Here is a 16,955-nt window from a genome sequence, read left to right as displayed (position 1 = left end):
CACTTGAAGAATTATGTCACGGGGCCTCTCCCCATCCCGGGACTTTGGCCGCAGCGACCGGTGGGCTCGATCAATCAGGGGCTTTTCATCTAAGGCAAGAACATCCTTCAGCAGCCCTGAAACGAAATCCGTGGCGCGATGCATTTCCGCGGACTCTGGGATTGATACAAGTCTCAGATTATTGCGGCGAGAGAATCCCTCTAAACTCACACAGCTCTCCCTCACCTTTTTCAAATCCGCAGCTAGTCGTTTAACTTCAGTCTCCAGGGATGTAGTTAAATCGGAGACATTAGTAGCGGAGGCCTCCAGTGCTGCAATCGTTGTAGTTGTTGTTTTGAGTAATGTAATTGCCGGCACAGTCTCGTTCCGCAGGATGGTTAAATCTGCTTTTAAAGTATCAGAAACCTCCTGTATTCTGGCCTCAATCGTAGCAACCACCTGTGTTTTCATTTCAACTATCTCAGAGCGTAGTAGTTTGATGGCTTGGAGAATGTTCATTTCAGCGCCGCCAGGCCAAGCTGCGCCCCCGGGTAAAGTGTGCGTCCCCGGGCCCTCAGACTCAGGGGAGGGCGGTGATGAGAGCGGGTCTTGTAGGCCCGGTTTTCTCAAAGTCATGCTCTTGGCCTTATGTTTGGTCGACATGCTGACATTCGGAAGCAAAGTAGTCTTGGTTTTTACGGAAAGGGATCACCAAATTAATATTTGAAAATAAATACGGTTCTGCTGCAGAATTCACATAAACTTTAAGAATACCACGGGAGCAAACGGAAAACACGTCAGTCACACATGGCGTCCCCTACCATCCCCCAAGAGAGAACATTTTAATGTAGCCAAAGACTATTGGGTCCCCTAGGAAACACTTGTCAACACTTTGGTTACTACCCAGTCACAATAACTCCCCCCTGGCATTTCATTCATTGTCATTTCAAACAACACTGTTCTCAAAGTGCACACTATTTTATTCTTCTCCCCCTTTTCGTGATATCCAATTGGTAGTTAGTCTTGTCCTGTCGCTGCAACTCCCATACAGACTCGGGAGAGGCGAAGGTCGAGAGCTGTGCGTCCTCAATGTCTATTACTTTGTGAATTCATTACAATGTCTAATTTATGTAAATTAATTACCACGTCTTACTTTATGTGAATTCATTACAGGGTCTATTTCTTTGTGAGTTTTTCATCCGACTGTGATTTGGCTGGGCTGTAGGCGAGCCTGGGGGAGCACTAACATTACACTGAGGGGAGAAACCTGGGCCTGGCTGTAAAAGTCAAACTGAATAACCCGGCTGGTTTTTGGGTTCAAGTGGAGAAAAATGTGGGATTTCTGCTCATAAGATCTTGGGGAAATCGAGACAAATGTAGAGCAAGGAACATCTCCACGGGAGAAGGACATGATTGCCATCTCTGAATGACATTATTGTTGTGAGTGCCTGAAAGATAAACTGTCTTCTAGCTCAGATTACACCACCAAAATATAGATTTGCTCTCTTTTATTATTTACGCCCAAGGAACGCTCCCCTCATATCCATGAAGTGCCTCGGTAGAACTCCCTCTCTAGTAGATCGTCACGGGCCACCTATCATAACACTGGATATCGCAGGCCTCCCCTCTCACATGGCACCCCTGGCTGTGTCCAGGCCTGGACTGGAGACTTGAGTCATCCCCCAGTGTCCCATGGTCATGGGATGATGCCCCCCTTTTAGGTGTGGAGAAATCCTAGGCCTCTTCATCTCCACACTGTCTGGCTTCTGTCCTGCCCCTAACTGACTGTCTGGCCAGCCACGGTTGGGCTGGAAAGTCATCATCCATCCAGCCAGTGTCTCATGATTCCTGTTTGGGACCCTCCACCATGTGACACGGTGCGCAGGGAATAATCTACTGACAAGTCTCTGTGGAGTATTAACAACTTAAAAGAGCGTCTTTCTGTCTGACCACGGTGGCCGTTGTTTGTGTTCAAACTCTGCTGGGCAGTGGTAAAATGGATGTCTGACCACGGTGGCCGTTGTTTGTGTTCAAACTCTGCTGGGCAGTGGTAAAATGGATGTCTGACACTGGTCCCGGTTTTGAGGGAATAAGAAACAGGAAGCTAAAGTAAGAGACAATTATTCGAAGAACAGTGGCACTCCTTCCTTTGCCAGTTTAAACCCTCTGTTTCATCAGTAGCCTATTTGGTTTATGGAGTTCTATGTGTAACTGGTAAGGTTAAAGTTGCCAGCTCGGGTTTCTTGAAATGAACATTTCGGCCAAAGAGCTATCTGCTGTTTTGAATCATTATCCCCACTGAAAACAAATACCTAACTTGTAAACCTACACCTAAATGGAGAGGCAGTGCATGGGTAAAATCACTGGGAAAGCCAGGGGGGCCAGAAAAGCCATATTACAGCCAATGTGTTCTCATAATTGTGTTTGTTAGTTCATATGCCTTGACCCCGTGATATATAGGGTTAAGGCCGAGACAATAAGAAGACTGTGGCAGAATAACTTCAACCACAACTTTTTTTCATTACAGAACCGGGGAGCAACAACTGTCTGGTGGAGTCCACAAAGCATGTTGCATGTAACAAACAGTTACATGACCTACAGCATGGTCAAGCAAGTTCATGTTTCTGATATTTTCTGACTACTAAACAACTATTGATTTTAGAACACCAGAGAGTTGCCGCAAAGAATATAGGAGCTTGTTCCACTATTCCAGCACCATTTCAACATCCTCAAATCACCTCTGCTTAGTCTAATACAGGGACAAATAAAAGATTCCAAAGACAATGTAGTCCAATCAACGTAAGCTAAATAGTCTGGCTTCAAATTTTATTGGTCACATACATATGGCTAGCTGATGTTAATGCGCGTGTAGCAAAATGCTTGTGCTTCTAGTTCCGACCGTGCAGTAATCTCTAACAAGTAATCTAACAATTTCACAATAACTACCTTATACACACAAGTGTAAAGGAATGAAAAAAATATATAAATATATGGATGAGCGATGGCCGTGCAGCATAGGCAAGATGCAGTAGATGGTATTGAGTACACTATATACATATGAGATGAGTAATGTAGGGCATGTAAACATGTAAAGTGGCATTGTTTAAAGTGACTAGTGATACATTTATTACATCCAATTTTTAATTATTTAAGTGGCTAGAGATTTGAGTCAGTATGTTGGCAGCAGCCACTCAATTTTAGTGATGGCTGTTTAACAGTCTGATGGCCTGAGATGGAAGCCATTTTTCAATCTCGGTCCCAGCTTTGATGCACCTGTACTGACCTCGCCTTCTGGATGATAGTGGGGTGAACAGGCAGTGGCTCAGGTGGTTGTTGTCCTTGATTATCTTTTTGGCCTTCATGTGACAGCGGGTGGTGTAGATGTCCTGGAGGGCAGGTAGTTTGTCCCCGGTGATGCGTTGTGCAGAACTAACTACCCTCTGGAGAGCCTTCTGGTTGTGGGCGCAGCAGTTGCCGTTCCAGGTTTTCTTTTTGTAATCTGTGATTGACTGTAGATCCTGCCACACACATCTCGTGTCTGAGCCGTTGAATTGCGACTCTACTTTGTCTCTATACTGACGCTTAGCTTGTTTGATTGCCTTGCGGAGGGAATAGCTACACTGTTTGTATTCGGTCATGTTTCCGGTCGCCTTGCCATGATTAAAAGCAGTGGTTCGCGCTTTCAGTTTTGACTGCCATCAATCCACTGTTTGTGGTTGGGGAAGGTTTTAATAGTCACCGTGGGTACAACATCACCGATGCACTTGCTAATATTCTCGCTCACTGACTCAGCATATACATCAATTTTGTTGTCTGAGGCTGTCCAGAACATATTCCAGTCCACGTGATTGAAGCAATCTTGATGCTTGGAATCAGATTGGTCAGACCAGCATTGAACAGACCTGAGCACGGGTGTTTCCTGTTTCAGTTTCTCTCTATAGGCTGGGAGAAACAAAATGGAGTCGTGGTCAGATTTGCTGAAAGGAGGGTTTTGTATGCGTCTTGGAAGTTAGATTAGCAATGATCCAGAATGCTGCCAGCCCAGGTCACTCATTCGATATGCTGATAAAATTTAGGGAGCCTTGTTTTCAGATTAACTTTGTTAAAATCCCCAGCTACAATAAATGCTGCCTCAGGATATGTGGTTTCCAGTTTAGATAGAGTCAAATGAAGTTCTTTCAGGGCCGTCAATGTGTCTGCTTGGGGGGGATATACATGGCTGTGATTATAATCAAAGATAATTATTTTGGTAGATAATTGAGTTCCTGTATGTTGTTATGATCACACCACGACTCGTTAATAATAAGGCATACACCCCCGCCCTTCTTCTTACCAGAGAGATGTTTTTTTCTGTCGGAGCGATGCGTTAAGAAACCGGGTGGCGGTACGACTCTGATAACGTATCCCGTGTGAGCCATGTTTCCGTGAAACCGAGAATGTTACAATCTCTGATGTCTCTCTGGAAGGCAACCTTTGCTCGAATTTCGTCTACCTTGTCAAGAGACTGGCATTCCTGTATACACGCCACTGTGGAGAAGTTGCATGGATTCAATAAGTTATTACTATAATTATTCTAATATTAAAACTTATTGTAAAGTTCTACTTGTTGGCAAGGAAGTGTGACTACTCGACCTACAGGTTGCTTTTCTTATATCCCTGGAAGGAGGAAATGCAAAAATAAATCACACAGATGTAGCTAGCTTGAGCTTCAAGTCATTTGTAATGAGTGACGGAGCCTGCTTTGTGCTCCCATATAGGAATTCCTAGGTATAACCAATCAAACTCCAATCAGACATCACTAGAGCACATAGATTGTATTATCAACATTCAGATAAATGAATAGCATATTACTTACGGGTACAAATTTTGCTGTTAGAATGAAATGTGCATTAATAATATCACACTTTCCCTTTAAGATGATGAATGGCCGACTTTTACTTCGTATTTTTATGTGCGTGTGTACTCTGACGCATGCTTTGGTAACCGGCCAACAAGGACCAGCCAGAAAGGCAAACATCCGGGACCTATAAACTCTTCACACCAACTTTGGAGAGAATGAGGAGGTGCCGAGGTTGGTGTGTGTGTTTGTGCACGCACCTGCTTGCTTGCTTGTAAGGAACTTGGTGAATGGAAGTACTCACTGTAAGGCCTCATTGTGACCTGAATCTTTGTATCACAGCCTTGTCATAATGTAACGCTCTCCATATATTTCACTGGTAGAATAATTTCTATAGTTCGCAATCCTACACAGATGGTTGCTAGGAAACACATGGCTCTTACAAAGACGACAACTGACAAATCCAAGATTCCTATAACAATGGCAGAACCTTGCTCCATTCAATCCAAGGTCCTTCCTTCCTTACCACTCCCCCATGTGGCGCAGTGGTTTAAGTCGTCAATACAGACCCTGGTTCGACCCCGGGCTGTATCACAACCGGCTGTGATCGGGAGTCCCATAGGGCGGCAAACATTTAGCCCAGTGTTTTCCCGGATAGGGGAGGGTTTGGCCGGGGTGGCTGTCATTGTATATAAGAATTTGTTCTTAACTGACTTGTCCCATTAAATAAAATAAAATATAGACCCGTACGTACAGAAGTGGCTACATACAGAACTTTAGTGTGACACAATACAAACACTGACCCCGCTACTGCCGAGCACCATGGGAAAAGGACGCTAAGGCTATGCTCTGAAACAGACCTGTGTTAGTGAGCATTGGCCTGAACTGTACACCAGTGTAGGTGTCGTATAGGCTACCATTATCATGGACATATTTTAAAATGCCTACTCTCACAAAAAGTTAATTTGTTCTGTCTGCAGTAGACACTAAACAGCACAGTTCGGCATTGGTAGACTACTACATACAGTACAGCAAAGCTCTCTCCACACGCTACAGCACAGCTCTGTGTTGGTACATACAGCTGCAGCTACCTGCTCTCTGGTACATAGTGTCTCTTTCTGTACAGTAACAGTACAGTGGAGCTCCCAGCTGGACAGTCTGAACTGGATTAGCGGCTCGCTGTAATCTGGGACACTGCAGATTACGGCTGCTTCCATCTCACGGGCCTGCCCTGTCCCGGGCCTGAGCGTGTCATGTGACCAACCAACAAATGGAACCTCGTTTTTTCCAAGATGACAAGATGGATGGGGAAGGGGGCAATAGAGGGAGGGAGAGAGCGACCAGGGCTGTATACTAGAGCTGGAAACTCATCACAGAAGAGCTCCTGCATTCCACAAATGCTAGCATAGCCTAGCATCTTTATGGTATTTTCCTTTAAAAACCTCCTGGGTGTGCAGATTCAGAAACTGGATGTGTGGATGATTGCAGCAATCCACCAGTGACCTTTGGGATTATTTCCAACAGAGAAGCCTAGCTACCAGGGGACTGGGAGTGCCTGACTAATGACTGTGGTGGTTGGTGATTGCAGTGTCGGCAGAGGGTGACGGCTAAAGGGAAGGTAACTCATTAACACCACAGAGCAACTGTCGTGACACCACCTCGGCCTGCCTGGATGACTGCATGTCATGTGAGCCTGCAGCAGAAAGACAGACCCCGAGACAGACAGGCTAGGAGGCTAGCCCGGCTGGAGCTGTGTGTGTCCGACCGCAACACAGTGTCACATACTGACACACACACACGCACTGTCATATACACGACACACTTTCACGTAATGCACTGTCATATACACGACACACTTTCACGTAATACACTGTCACATACACACACGACACAGGAGTACCGTGCGTCTACCAGACCAGGAGAGGACAATCGGAGCACTGACTGAACTGTGCCCCAGCTGCATGTGTCCGAGCACATGCAGGCAATCTCAGCTGCTGCAGTGACCTGAGTCATTGTGGTTGGACCCAGCCACCTAACCCAGCCTGGAGCCACCTAACCCAGCCTGGAGCCACCTAACCCAGCCTGGAGCCACCTAACCCAGCCTGGAGCCACCTAACCCAGCCTGGAGCCACCTAACCCAGCCTGGAGCCACCTAACCCTGCCTGGAGCCACCTAACCCTGCCTGGAGCCACCTAACCCAGCCAGGCAACAGCCATGGACGCTCTGGAGCAGGAATACAAGTCGCCGTTTAACTTTGAGCAGGGGGTGAATAGCAGCTACCTCTATCTGTCCCCCAGCGTCATTGTAACACCACCAGGCTCACCGCACGTGACTGTCACAGCCAGAGGTAACCAAAGCAGTGTGTGAGTGAGTGAATAAGTTTGTATTTGTACTGGGGTGTGGATAGGGTGTTTGCAAAGAGAATGAGATGTGAACAAAAGGAGATCTCCTTTGCGTTTCTTGATGTGTGTGCGCTTAACTGCGTTCTGTTGCTGTCACATTCTGACCTGCTTTAGAAAAGGGTCTGTCTGGGGCAGATGTCAAACGGGTGGGTGGTTGCTGGGGGTTGAACTCTGACCACACTGAAAACACTCCTAGGAAGAAACCTAGAGTGGGTTTATCAAACCTAGAGTGGATTGTCGTGCTCGCATCAGAGGAGCTTGGTCAAGCTATGACAAGACCGAACAAAGCTGGTACCACAGCCAAAGCCCTTTTAAACAAATATTGTTACATGACTCTTAACTATGCTGGAATCCCATCATTACTAGTTACAGATAACCTATAGCAATATAATTAGCTTACACAGGCCACTGTAAAAAAATATATAGAAAGGTTCAATGACTTAATTTAAAAAAACCTTTTGGCTTGTTATACTAACAGGCTAATTATACGCTGCCATTCTGGTGGGATTAACCTCAGTTCTCAACAGATGTGCCTCATTTAAAGTAGTGGCCTTTATTTTTTGGCTGTGAATACAGGGTACCTATACATTACATTGGAGCAAAAACAATCAGCGTTTTGTGTGATGTAGGCTAATCTTTATAGTTGCTACCACATCGTGGGCAGAAGGAGTTTGACACTCCTGTTCGAACCCATATAAGGTAGAAGCCCTCGCGGTCTGGGATGGTGGTATAGATTACACAGACCTGTCACTGTCAGCAGTATGGCTACCTGGACCGCGGCTACCTGGACCGCAGACACCTGAGTGCCACTCCCTCATTGTCAAGGGGAGGGAGGGAAACAATCGGAACGGTCAAGAAGAGTTGAGTGAATGTGTTGAGCATTTCTACACAATTTATCTCATAGAAATATTATTTGATAGAGTTAGGTACATTTCTGTTAGATTGATGGTAATTTGAGCAACATTGAAGAGCATGCTTCTACTGGTTCATAATTACTCGTGAGGCCAAGCCAGTCTTCTCTGTTCTCTTGGTGTGATGCCTGTTCGCTGAGCAAACCCACTCGGTTGTTTCTTATTTCCAACACACTGTCCCTTACCCAGGAGCTAATTGTTCAAGTCATCATGGTCTTCCTCATCCCAAAGTCTTAATGTGGCCAACAAACACTAAGGACCAGAAAGTCACTCAATCTCTTAAGTCCGATACATTACTGGTTTAGTATCAAGTCACTTTTTTAGCCATTCATGTAAAGCATGAAGAAAACTGGTTATCTAAAACAGGCTACTTATGCAATCAATTGTCATCCATACAGGTAACATCCATAGATCCATGTCAGCTGCCGTTCTGTGTCTGAGCTTCTGTTACCACAACAGTTCTCTCTAATACTAATCAATTACAGGACCATCCGTTCCCAGGGTCAAAACCAGATCACAAGGAACACCCATGATTCGTGCTGCGCCGGCCAAAACTCCTTTTCTCCAATCAGAGAAAGTTAGGGCTGCATCAGCAACATGGGAAATTGATTTGTTAACTAATGTGTGCACTAATACTAGTTAACATAGTGAATCCTACAGAGCAAGAACCATGTGCCTTTTGATTTGTTTTAATAGCTTGATGAATCATTATAAAGTAGGAAGTATAATTGAAAGACAGTAACTCTTGATGTGGTATGCACATTCCCCCCCAAAAGAGAGATTTGAAAATATCCACATTTTTCATAACATGGTTCTTTGTTGCTGCTAGGGATCAGTTATTGGAGTTTTTATTCCACTGACTGCCTTTTCCTCAGTGTCTTTGTGATTGACAACTCTGTTCTGAACTACCCCACTGTTTCTCTCCTGCTGAAGAATCTCAACGTCTCCATCCAGGAGGTTCAGCTTTTATTCATGTTACAATAGAAGACTTTCATTCCAAAACACTATATATACATTTTCAGAAATATTGGTACGTTTGCTTTGTTTTAAATAAATTCTGAATGAAAAACCACCCCAATCTATCTAATCATGGCGTTTGTTCAATGACAGATTTTTCACATACATGTCTATCACTTGATGGTTTCATTTCTGAGAGACAATCCATTTTATTTGCAAAATGCTGTTTATCCGTCTCACACTCAGAGAAATAAGTAGTACTGCTAGGTTTTACAGTCAAATATAACTAAATGTTTAATAAAGAACTGTACAAATGATACATTTGTGACATCAATATATATATATTTATTTATTTTGCTTTTATTTGATTGAATACAGTAACATGATGTGTATGTAAAACATCTATGTTTAGCAGATTCTCTTTAACCGCATATGACAGTCAAATATACAGGATACGAACATATTCCACTCCAGCTTAACAATGGATATATAGCGTTAAACAAAACAACAAATCCTACGAATAAACAACTGTGATTGGTGGATATAGTGTTTAGGAAATAAACTCTTCAATTCCTACAGGAAGAGCTGTGGCTGACTGGCCTGCTCAAGGCTGAGTCCAACATCAAAGAAGTGAGACCACAATATTGTGTGTGTGTTTCACACCTGCCCTTCAAAGGCTCTCTTAATCTAGCTGGTCCCCCCCCTCCACCGCCCCTGGACACTGGGCTGTCTTCTTCCTCCACTCCAGAAGGAGAAACACTACTAAGTTGACAGCTATCATTGAACACCTGCTGTATCCTCAAGCCTTTGAGGATCAGAAACTCTGAGGATGTCTCTCTTAACGCTCTATTTTACTCTCCCTGTCTCTCTCTATCTCCCCCCCTCCCTCTCTTTCCTCCCCTCCCACTACATCTCTCCAGGTGCTGTGAGACCAGACTCTATCACAGAGGTAGGGGAGGATGCAGTGATGTCGGTGGCCGTGTCCCCTTCCGTCCCCACCCTGACAGAGGAGGAACAGGAGGAGCTGCGAGATGAACTGCTTAGGGTAAGTCAGGAACCCTGGTTCAAGTCAGAGGTCTAGGTATAATAAGAATGTAGATACTTCCAGTGTTATAATGTATAACAACAACTCTGTTGTACGAATTACAGAATTTTGGTTCTGGGGGTGAAAAAAACATTAAATTACATTTGTTTCAGTCAATACTACCCAACCCTGCACCCTGTGTGTCTCACCCCTACACCCCGTGTGTGTCTCACCCCTACACCCCGTGTGTGTCTCACCCCTACACCCCGTGTGTCTCGCATCGTCTCTGTCCTCCAACTTGTGTCTCTCTCTGTCTCATGTCTCTCTCCATGTCTCTGTCGCTCTCGCCCTCTCTGTCATGTCTGTGTCATGTCTGTCTCTCTCTGTCTCATGCCTGTGTCATGTCTGTCTCTCTCTGTCTCATGTCTGTCTCTCTCCATGTCTCTCTCAGGTGGAGGATGAGGTCGTGACTCTGTCTCAGGTGCTGGCAGCTAAGGAGAAGCAGGTGGCAGACATCAAGAGGAAGCTGGGCATCACTCCTCTCAACGAGCTCAAACAGAACATCAGCAAGAGCTGGCAGGAGGTCACCACCTCTACTGCGTACGTGGCTGTACACACACAGGGATGCACACATACATAACACTTATACACTTGGGGTGGCAGGGTAGCCTAGTGGTTAGAGTGTTGGACTAGTACCCGAAAGGTTGCAAGTTCAAATCCCTGAGCTGACAAGGTACAAATCTGTCGTTCTGCCCCTGAACAGGCAGTTAACCCACTGTTCCTAGGCCGTCATTGAAAATAAGAAATTGTTCTTAACTGACTTGCCTGGTTAAATAAAGGTCAAATAAAAACACAGGCACATGCAGGTGTGAGCATAGTCAGCTCTCACATGCTGACTAGTCAGAGGGGGAATGTGTACATTCTCGGTCTCTTTATTTTCTCTCATATTTTTTCTTATTCCGTCTTGCTCTCCCTCTCTCTCTCTCCTAACAGCTACAAGAAGACGTCAGAGGGCCTGTCCGTAGCTGGTCAGAAGGCCACGGCAGCCTTCACCAGCATGGGCTCGGCCATCAGCAGGAAGTTTGAGGACGTCAGGTGAGGCACACACAAGTCTGCGTCTGAAATGACACCCTATTCCCTATATAGTGCACTACTTTTGACCAGCTCCCAATGAGCTCTGGTCAAAAGTACTGCACCGTGTAGCAAATAGGGCGCCATTTTGGAAGCATACAAAGACAGGCTCTTTTTTACCACAGAGGCCCTAAGCTTAGACCTGAAGTTTTGTAGTGTATTCTATCAAGTAGAGTGGGGACTGACGTGGCAGGCAGGGAGAATACACATGCTCGTCTTATCATGGGAAATGTTTTGTAGTGTATTCTATCAAGTAGAGTGGGGACTGACGTGGCAGGCAGGGAGAATACACATGCTCGTCTTATCATGGGAAATGTTTTGTAGTGTATTCTATCAAGTAGAGTGGGGACTGACGTGGCAGGCAGGGAGAATACACATGCTCGTCTTATCATGGGAAATGTTTTGTAGTGTATTCTATCAAGTAGAGTGGGGACTGACGTGGCAGGCAGGGAGAATACACATGCTCGTCTTATCATGGGAAATGTTTTGTTTGTTGTCTGTACATGTCTTTAACACAATACTTGGCCTTTACAGATTGCAATCTATTTCCAATTCCTTTGGGTAAGACTGTCCCTGCCGGTGCCGTTAGTTAGTTCATTCGTACTAAGTCATTTTAGATGCTGCTTAGATCATTACTCTGTAGGTCGTCTTGGAGTGTTAACCCCTGGCTCCTAGTAGAGTTCATATCTGACACTGTACTGCATGGGTTCTTCTGTGCTAGGGGGATTTGGTTCTGTGTGAGATCTGTGAGGATTCATTCCAATGCTTATTGTGATTGCATGACTGTCTGTGTACAGTAGGTCTACATTGCCATACATGATTATGGTAACTGAGGCCTGTTTTCACCTCAACATACTCTTAGTCACTCGTCAATTTAACTTGGATTGAATGCAGGAAATAAAGGATGAATGAAGGAATGTGTGTCTCTACCTTTCCACACTGGGGTACTCTCTTTCTTTGCTAACCCCCTATCTCTCTTTTTTAATGCTGTCGGATAGCATACGCTCCCTACAGCATTCTGCTAGTATGCCCGTGATGAGGTAAGGGAACACGCACATTAACAACCAACCCGCGGCTTGCTGGAACCCTCCTCTGTAGCACCTTCTACAATAACATCTCGCAGCTTTGTGAACTTGAGGAAAAACTGGCTTGAGTTCCGACATTTTAAAATGGAAATCACAAACATTAGAAGCTATTTTAAACCTCAAATACACTAAGTTTGCATTCCCCGCTGTGCAGGAAAATTCCCAGCAACAAGAGTGATCAAATGATGAGCCTACATCTGTTGGTAGAGATGCGACTGCCAACACCCCTCTAGTTTATAGGGACTGAGGTGCATTTCTGACACAAACATTATTTCCTGATCCCCGTTCTTGTATTCTTAGTGTTTATACCCTCTGGACAGTAAATAGTCTTTATGATCTGTGAATAGAAGAGACTGAATGTGGCCACTCTGGGATCATCTATAGTTATCTGACGACCCATCCAGACAGGGTTCAGTTAACGTTCCTTATGAAAACTGACGATAAATGTGTCTCCTTTTATGTATCCCAACTCCCACCTCTGCTTTCTTCCCTGACCTCCCACCTCTGCTTTCTTCCCTGACCTCCCACCTCTGCTTTCTTCCCTGACCTCCCACCTCTGCTTTCCCACAGTCCTCTGGATATGGAAGTCGGGTGTCTGTTAGGCTGTGTACAAAATGGCACCCTATTCCCTATAAAGGGTACAACTATGGGCCCTGGTCAAAAGTAGTGCACTAAATAGGGAACACACTAGTCTGCAATATCACTCCTCTTCATCCCGCTCTACTCACATCCCGTGTCCCTCTTCACAGGAACACACCCACCTTTAAGTCGTTTGAGGACAAAGTCGAGACTTTAAAGGTAAAAGATGAGAAGAGGAGTGAGTAAGAACTTAATCACTTCTCAGTACATTTGGAGGTTCCCTAAAATATTTATCTTTGAATATTTGGGGAGAAATTCATCAACACAACAGATGATAAAAATGAATGAATTTGTTTGTCTTCATTTATTCATTCAACATCTTTATCTCTTCCTCCACCCTGTAGGTCAAGATGAGCCCGACGGCATCTCAGGGTGACTTTGGCGATGTGTTGACCTCTACAGCGACCTCTGACCCTTCTGTTCCCGTAGAGAAACGGCCAGAGGCCACACCCATCGCCACCCAGGAAGAACAGCCCCACTGAGACCAGCCTGACCTTTCACCCCTGACCCCTAGCCAGGCTGACATTCACTAGAACCATACCCTCTTTCCCATTCTGTCTCCCCTCTTTCTGTTGTCTCACCTCCTCCCTTATTCAGCTCCCTCACAAAACAACAGAACCAACAACCATTCACTAGAACCATACCCTCTTTACAACCCTATAGCACAAAACAACAGAACCAACAACCATTCACTAGAACCATACCCTCTTTACAACCCTATAGCACAAAACAACAGAACCAACAACCATTCACTAGAACCATACCCTCTTTACATCCCTACAGCACAAAACAACAGAACCAACAACCATTCACTAGAACCATACCCTCTTTACAACCCTATAGCACAAAACAACAGAACCAACAACCATTCACTAGAACCATACCCTCTTTACATCCCTACAGCACAAAACAACAGAACCAACAACCATTCACTAGAACCATACCCTCTTTACAACCCTATAGCACAAAACAACAGAACCAACAACCATTCACTAGAACCATACCCTCTTTACAACCCTATAGCACAAAACAACAGAACCAACAACCATTCACTAGAACCATACCCTCTTTACAACCCTATAGCACAAAACAACAGAACCAACAACCATTCACTAGAACCATACCCTCTTTACAACCCTATAGCACAAAACAACAGAACCAACAACCATTCACTAGAACCATACCCTCTTTACAACCCTATAGCACAAAACAACAGAACCAACAACCATTCACTAGAACCATACCCTCTTTACAACCCTATAGCACAAAACAACAGAACCAACAACCATTCACTAGAACCATACCCTCTTTACAACCCTATAGCACAAAACAACAGAACCAACAACCATTCACTAGAACCATACCCTCTTTACAACCCTATAGCACAAAACAACAGAACCAACAACCATTCACTAGAACCATACCCTCTTTACAACCCTATAGCACAAAACAACAGAACCAACAACCATTCACTAGAACCATACCCTCTTTACAACCCTGTAGCACAAAACAACAGAACCAACAACCATTCACTAGAACCATACCCTCTTTACAACCCTATAGCACAAAACAACAGAACCAACAACCATTCACTAGAACCATACCCTCTTTACAACCCTGTAGCACAAAACAACAGAACCAACAACCATTCACTAGAACCATACCCTCTTTACAACCCTATAGCACAAAACAGAACCAACAACCATTCACTAGAACCATACCCTCTTTACAACCCTGTAGCACAAAACAACAGAACCAACAACCATTCACTAGAACCATACCCTCTTTACAACCCTATAGCACAAAACAGAACCAACAACCAAAAAAGAAAAATAAGTTTCCCCAGGAACTTTAAAATTAAAAAAAAAATGTAATTATGAAAATATTGTTGTGACACCGTAACACTTGTAGGTTTGTAGGACTGTATGTTTCTATTTTAATGTCCATGTTTGAGGAACCTGCACAAGTAGAAGAATATACATTACACTTAATGAGAAACTGTATGTCACAGCAAGTGAAGTTGTGATGGCAAAACTAATTGGTTCACACAGGCCCATATATTTCCAGAACTTTGAGTACTAACAGGCATTTGCTTTTTCTTTCCTATTGATGCACTCCAACCACTAATCACTAGGATGTCATTTCTATTCCAACACTGCAGAGGCTTTCTCTGTCATTTACTACTATCACCAATAGCACCAGTAATGTGGTGTAGAGCACAGCTGAGTAGAGTTAATACCAGATCTGTGTAGCTCACACACTCCTCTCACAGCTTAACCATATGCGGGTGGTCTAAATCTGACCTCTGAGCAGTTCATAGTGCTTAACTCTGATATCAGAGAAGGTGGGCCAATGCATCCAGATCAGTGTGTAATGATAGTCGCAGATGCATGATTGGTTATAATGGTGTCAGCTGGCCTTGACCCTCAGGTCAGTGCAATTTACATCACTCAAAGCCTCACAGCATGGTGGGCCAAAGTCCGTATTAGGGCACTTGTCTCACTGGCTTCTCTCTGCTTGGTATGCTGAAACACAGCAGGATAGTCACTGGATGCTGTGTACTTCTCTCTGCTTGGTATGCTGAAACACAGCAGGATAGTCACTGGATGCTGTGTACTTCACTCTGCTTGGTATGCTGAAACACAGCAGGATAGTCACTGGATGCTGTGTACTTCACTCTGCTTGGTATGCTGAAACACAGCAGGATAGTCACTGGATGCTGTGTACTTCACTCTGCTTGGTATGCTGAAACACAGCAGGATAGTCACTGGATGCTGTGCACTTCACTCTGCTTGGTATGCTGAAACACAGCAGGATAGTCACTGGATGCTGTGCACTTCTCTACTGTTGAATTATATATGAATGGTAGTAGTTTTTGTTTCAAAGTGATTTTCATTGTTTACCTTTTTATAAAGATGTGCAATTTTCCTTAAATTGGAAATATACTGTTCTCGACCTAGACTAATAACTAGATTTCCTCCCGTGTCGGTATTTTAATTTCTCTACAGTGTATGTGGTATGGTAATCCATTTTTTACAGTTGACTTTCTATGAGGGAATGTTTTTCTCTTCTGAACATCTTGAGCTATAAAAGAGTGCGATGCAGGATCCTGTTAAATGTTTACTCTTGACCACACTAGGATGATACATACAGTGCCTATAGAACGTCTACACATCCTTGAACGTTTTTCAACAGAAGTCTTTCTAAGAGGTTAAGTGTTCCTGAGTGGTCTAGTCTGTCCAGAATTAAATCTGCTTCAACAAAACAGAGGCAAGGTTTAAATCGCTGTCCGCCAGTGATCCCCAACCAAATTTACTGAGCCTGGGCAATGTTGACAAAAACGATGGATATATGTTGCCCTAAGAGTTGTGCCAACTTGGTAGAACTTTAATGGAAATGAGTCACAGATGTAATTGCTGCCATAGATGCATCCACCAAGTATTAACTCAGGATAGAGACTTATCCAATTATGATATCTGTTACTTGGTCAAATAAGTTTCTTTCACGTTGAAAATGTGGAGTGGGTTGTGTAGATCTGTAGGAAAAACATTTCATGGGGAGTGTAGACCTTCTATGGGCACTGTACGTACATTTTAGGACACTAGTGAATATTTGGTTTAAATGCCTAATGCAAGTCCTCCCCTACTGGAAGACGACTGGCCATATCATGAAATGGATTCATTGTGGAAATAAAGTTCTGGAAGAAAAGTCCTGGTTCCACCATTAAGAAGACATTATGGCTAATAAAATGTCTTCCAGAGAGAAGTTACTGTAGACCCGTTGCCCCCATTTAGCCCGACTGCTAAAGCAGTAGGCTGTTCTTTTCTGTTTAGTCAGGACCTATTTCACAGAAAGAGGGTCTCCCGCCTCTTCATTGTGGGCAGAAATAGTTTGTCAGGAACTCTGTGATCAAAAGTCTTCTGGTAAACTGCCAGAGAGTAGGCCTTCAACAGCCACCCTGGCACTGGTCTGGTTTGTAATTGGAATGCT

At 44.3% G+C, this 16,955-nt stretch overlaps 1 protein-coding gene across 10 annotated transcripts in view; it reads left to right on the top strand.

The window, feature by feature from the left end:
• The window catches only part of LOC139373689 (tumor protein D52), a 29,475-nt gene extending 15,042 nt beyond the window's left edge, over positions 1–14,433 (top strand). Inside the window, exons 1-8 of one of the 10 annotated variants that reach the window (XM_071114537.1) lie at positions 6,983–7,163; positions 10,007–10,131; positions 10,562–10,710; positions 11,104–11,205; positions 11,776–11,802; positions 12,240–12,281; positions 13,076–13,143; positions 13,310–13,563. In XM_071114537.1, coding sequence (XP_070970638.1) covers positions 7,031–7,163; positions 10,007–10,131; positions 10,562–10,710; positions 11,104–11,205; positions 11,776–11,802; positions 12,240–12,281; positions 13,076–13,143; positions 13,310–13,341 — 678 coding nt within the window. In that variant the 5' untranslated portion in view covers positions 6,983–7,030 and the 3' untranslated portion in view covers positions 13,342–13,563. Of the gene's footprint in view, positions 1–6,982; positions 7,164–10,006; positions 10,132–10,561; positions 10,711–11,103; positions 11,206–11,775; positions 11,803–12,239; positions 12,282–13,075; positions 13,144–13,309 lie in introns of those variants that run through there. The other 9 variants (XM_071114534.1, XM_071114538.1, XM_071114539.1 and 6 more) reach the window with 9 other exon arrangements.
• The last annotated feature ends 2,522 nt before the right edge of the window (positions 14,434–16,955 follow it).

Source organism: Oncorhynchus clarkii, chromosome 18 (genome assembly GCF_045791955.1).
Source record: "Oncorhynchus clarkii lewisi isolate Uvic-CL-2024 chromosome 18, UVic_Ocla_1.0, whole genome shotgun sequence".
NCBI lineage: Eukaryota > Metazoa > Chordata > Actinopteri > Salmoniformes > Salmonidae > Oncorhynchus > Oncorhynchus clarkii.
The sequence above is the reverse complement of the archived record's forward strand: the minus strand, read 5'-3'. Positions and strand labels throughout refer to the sequence as shown.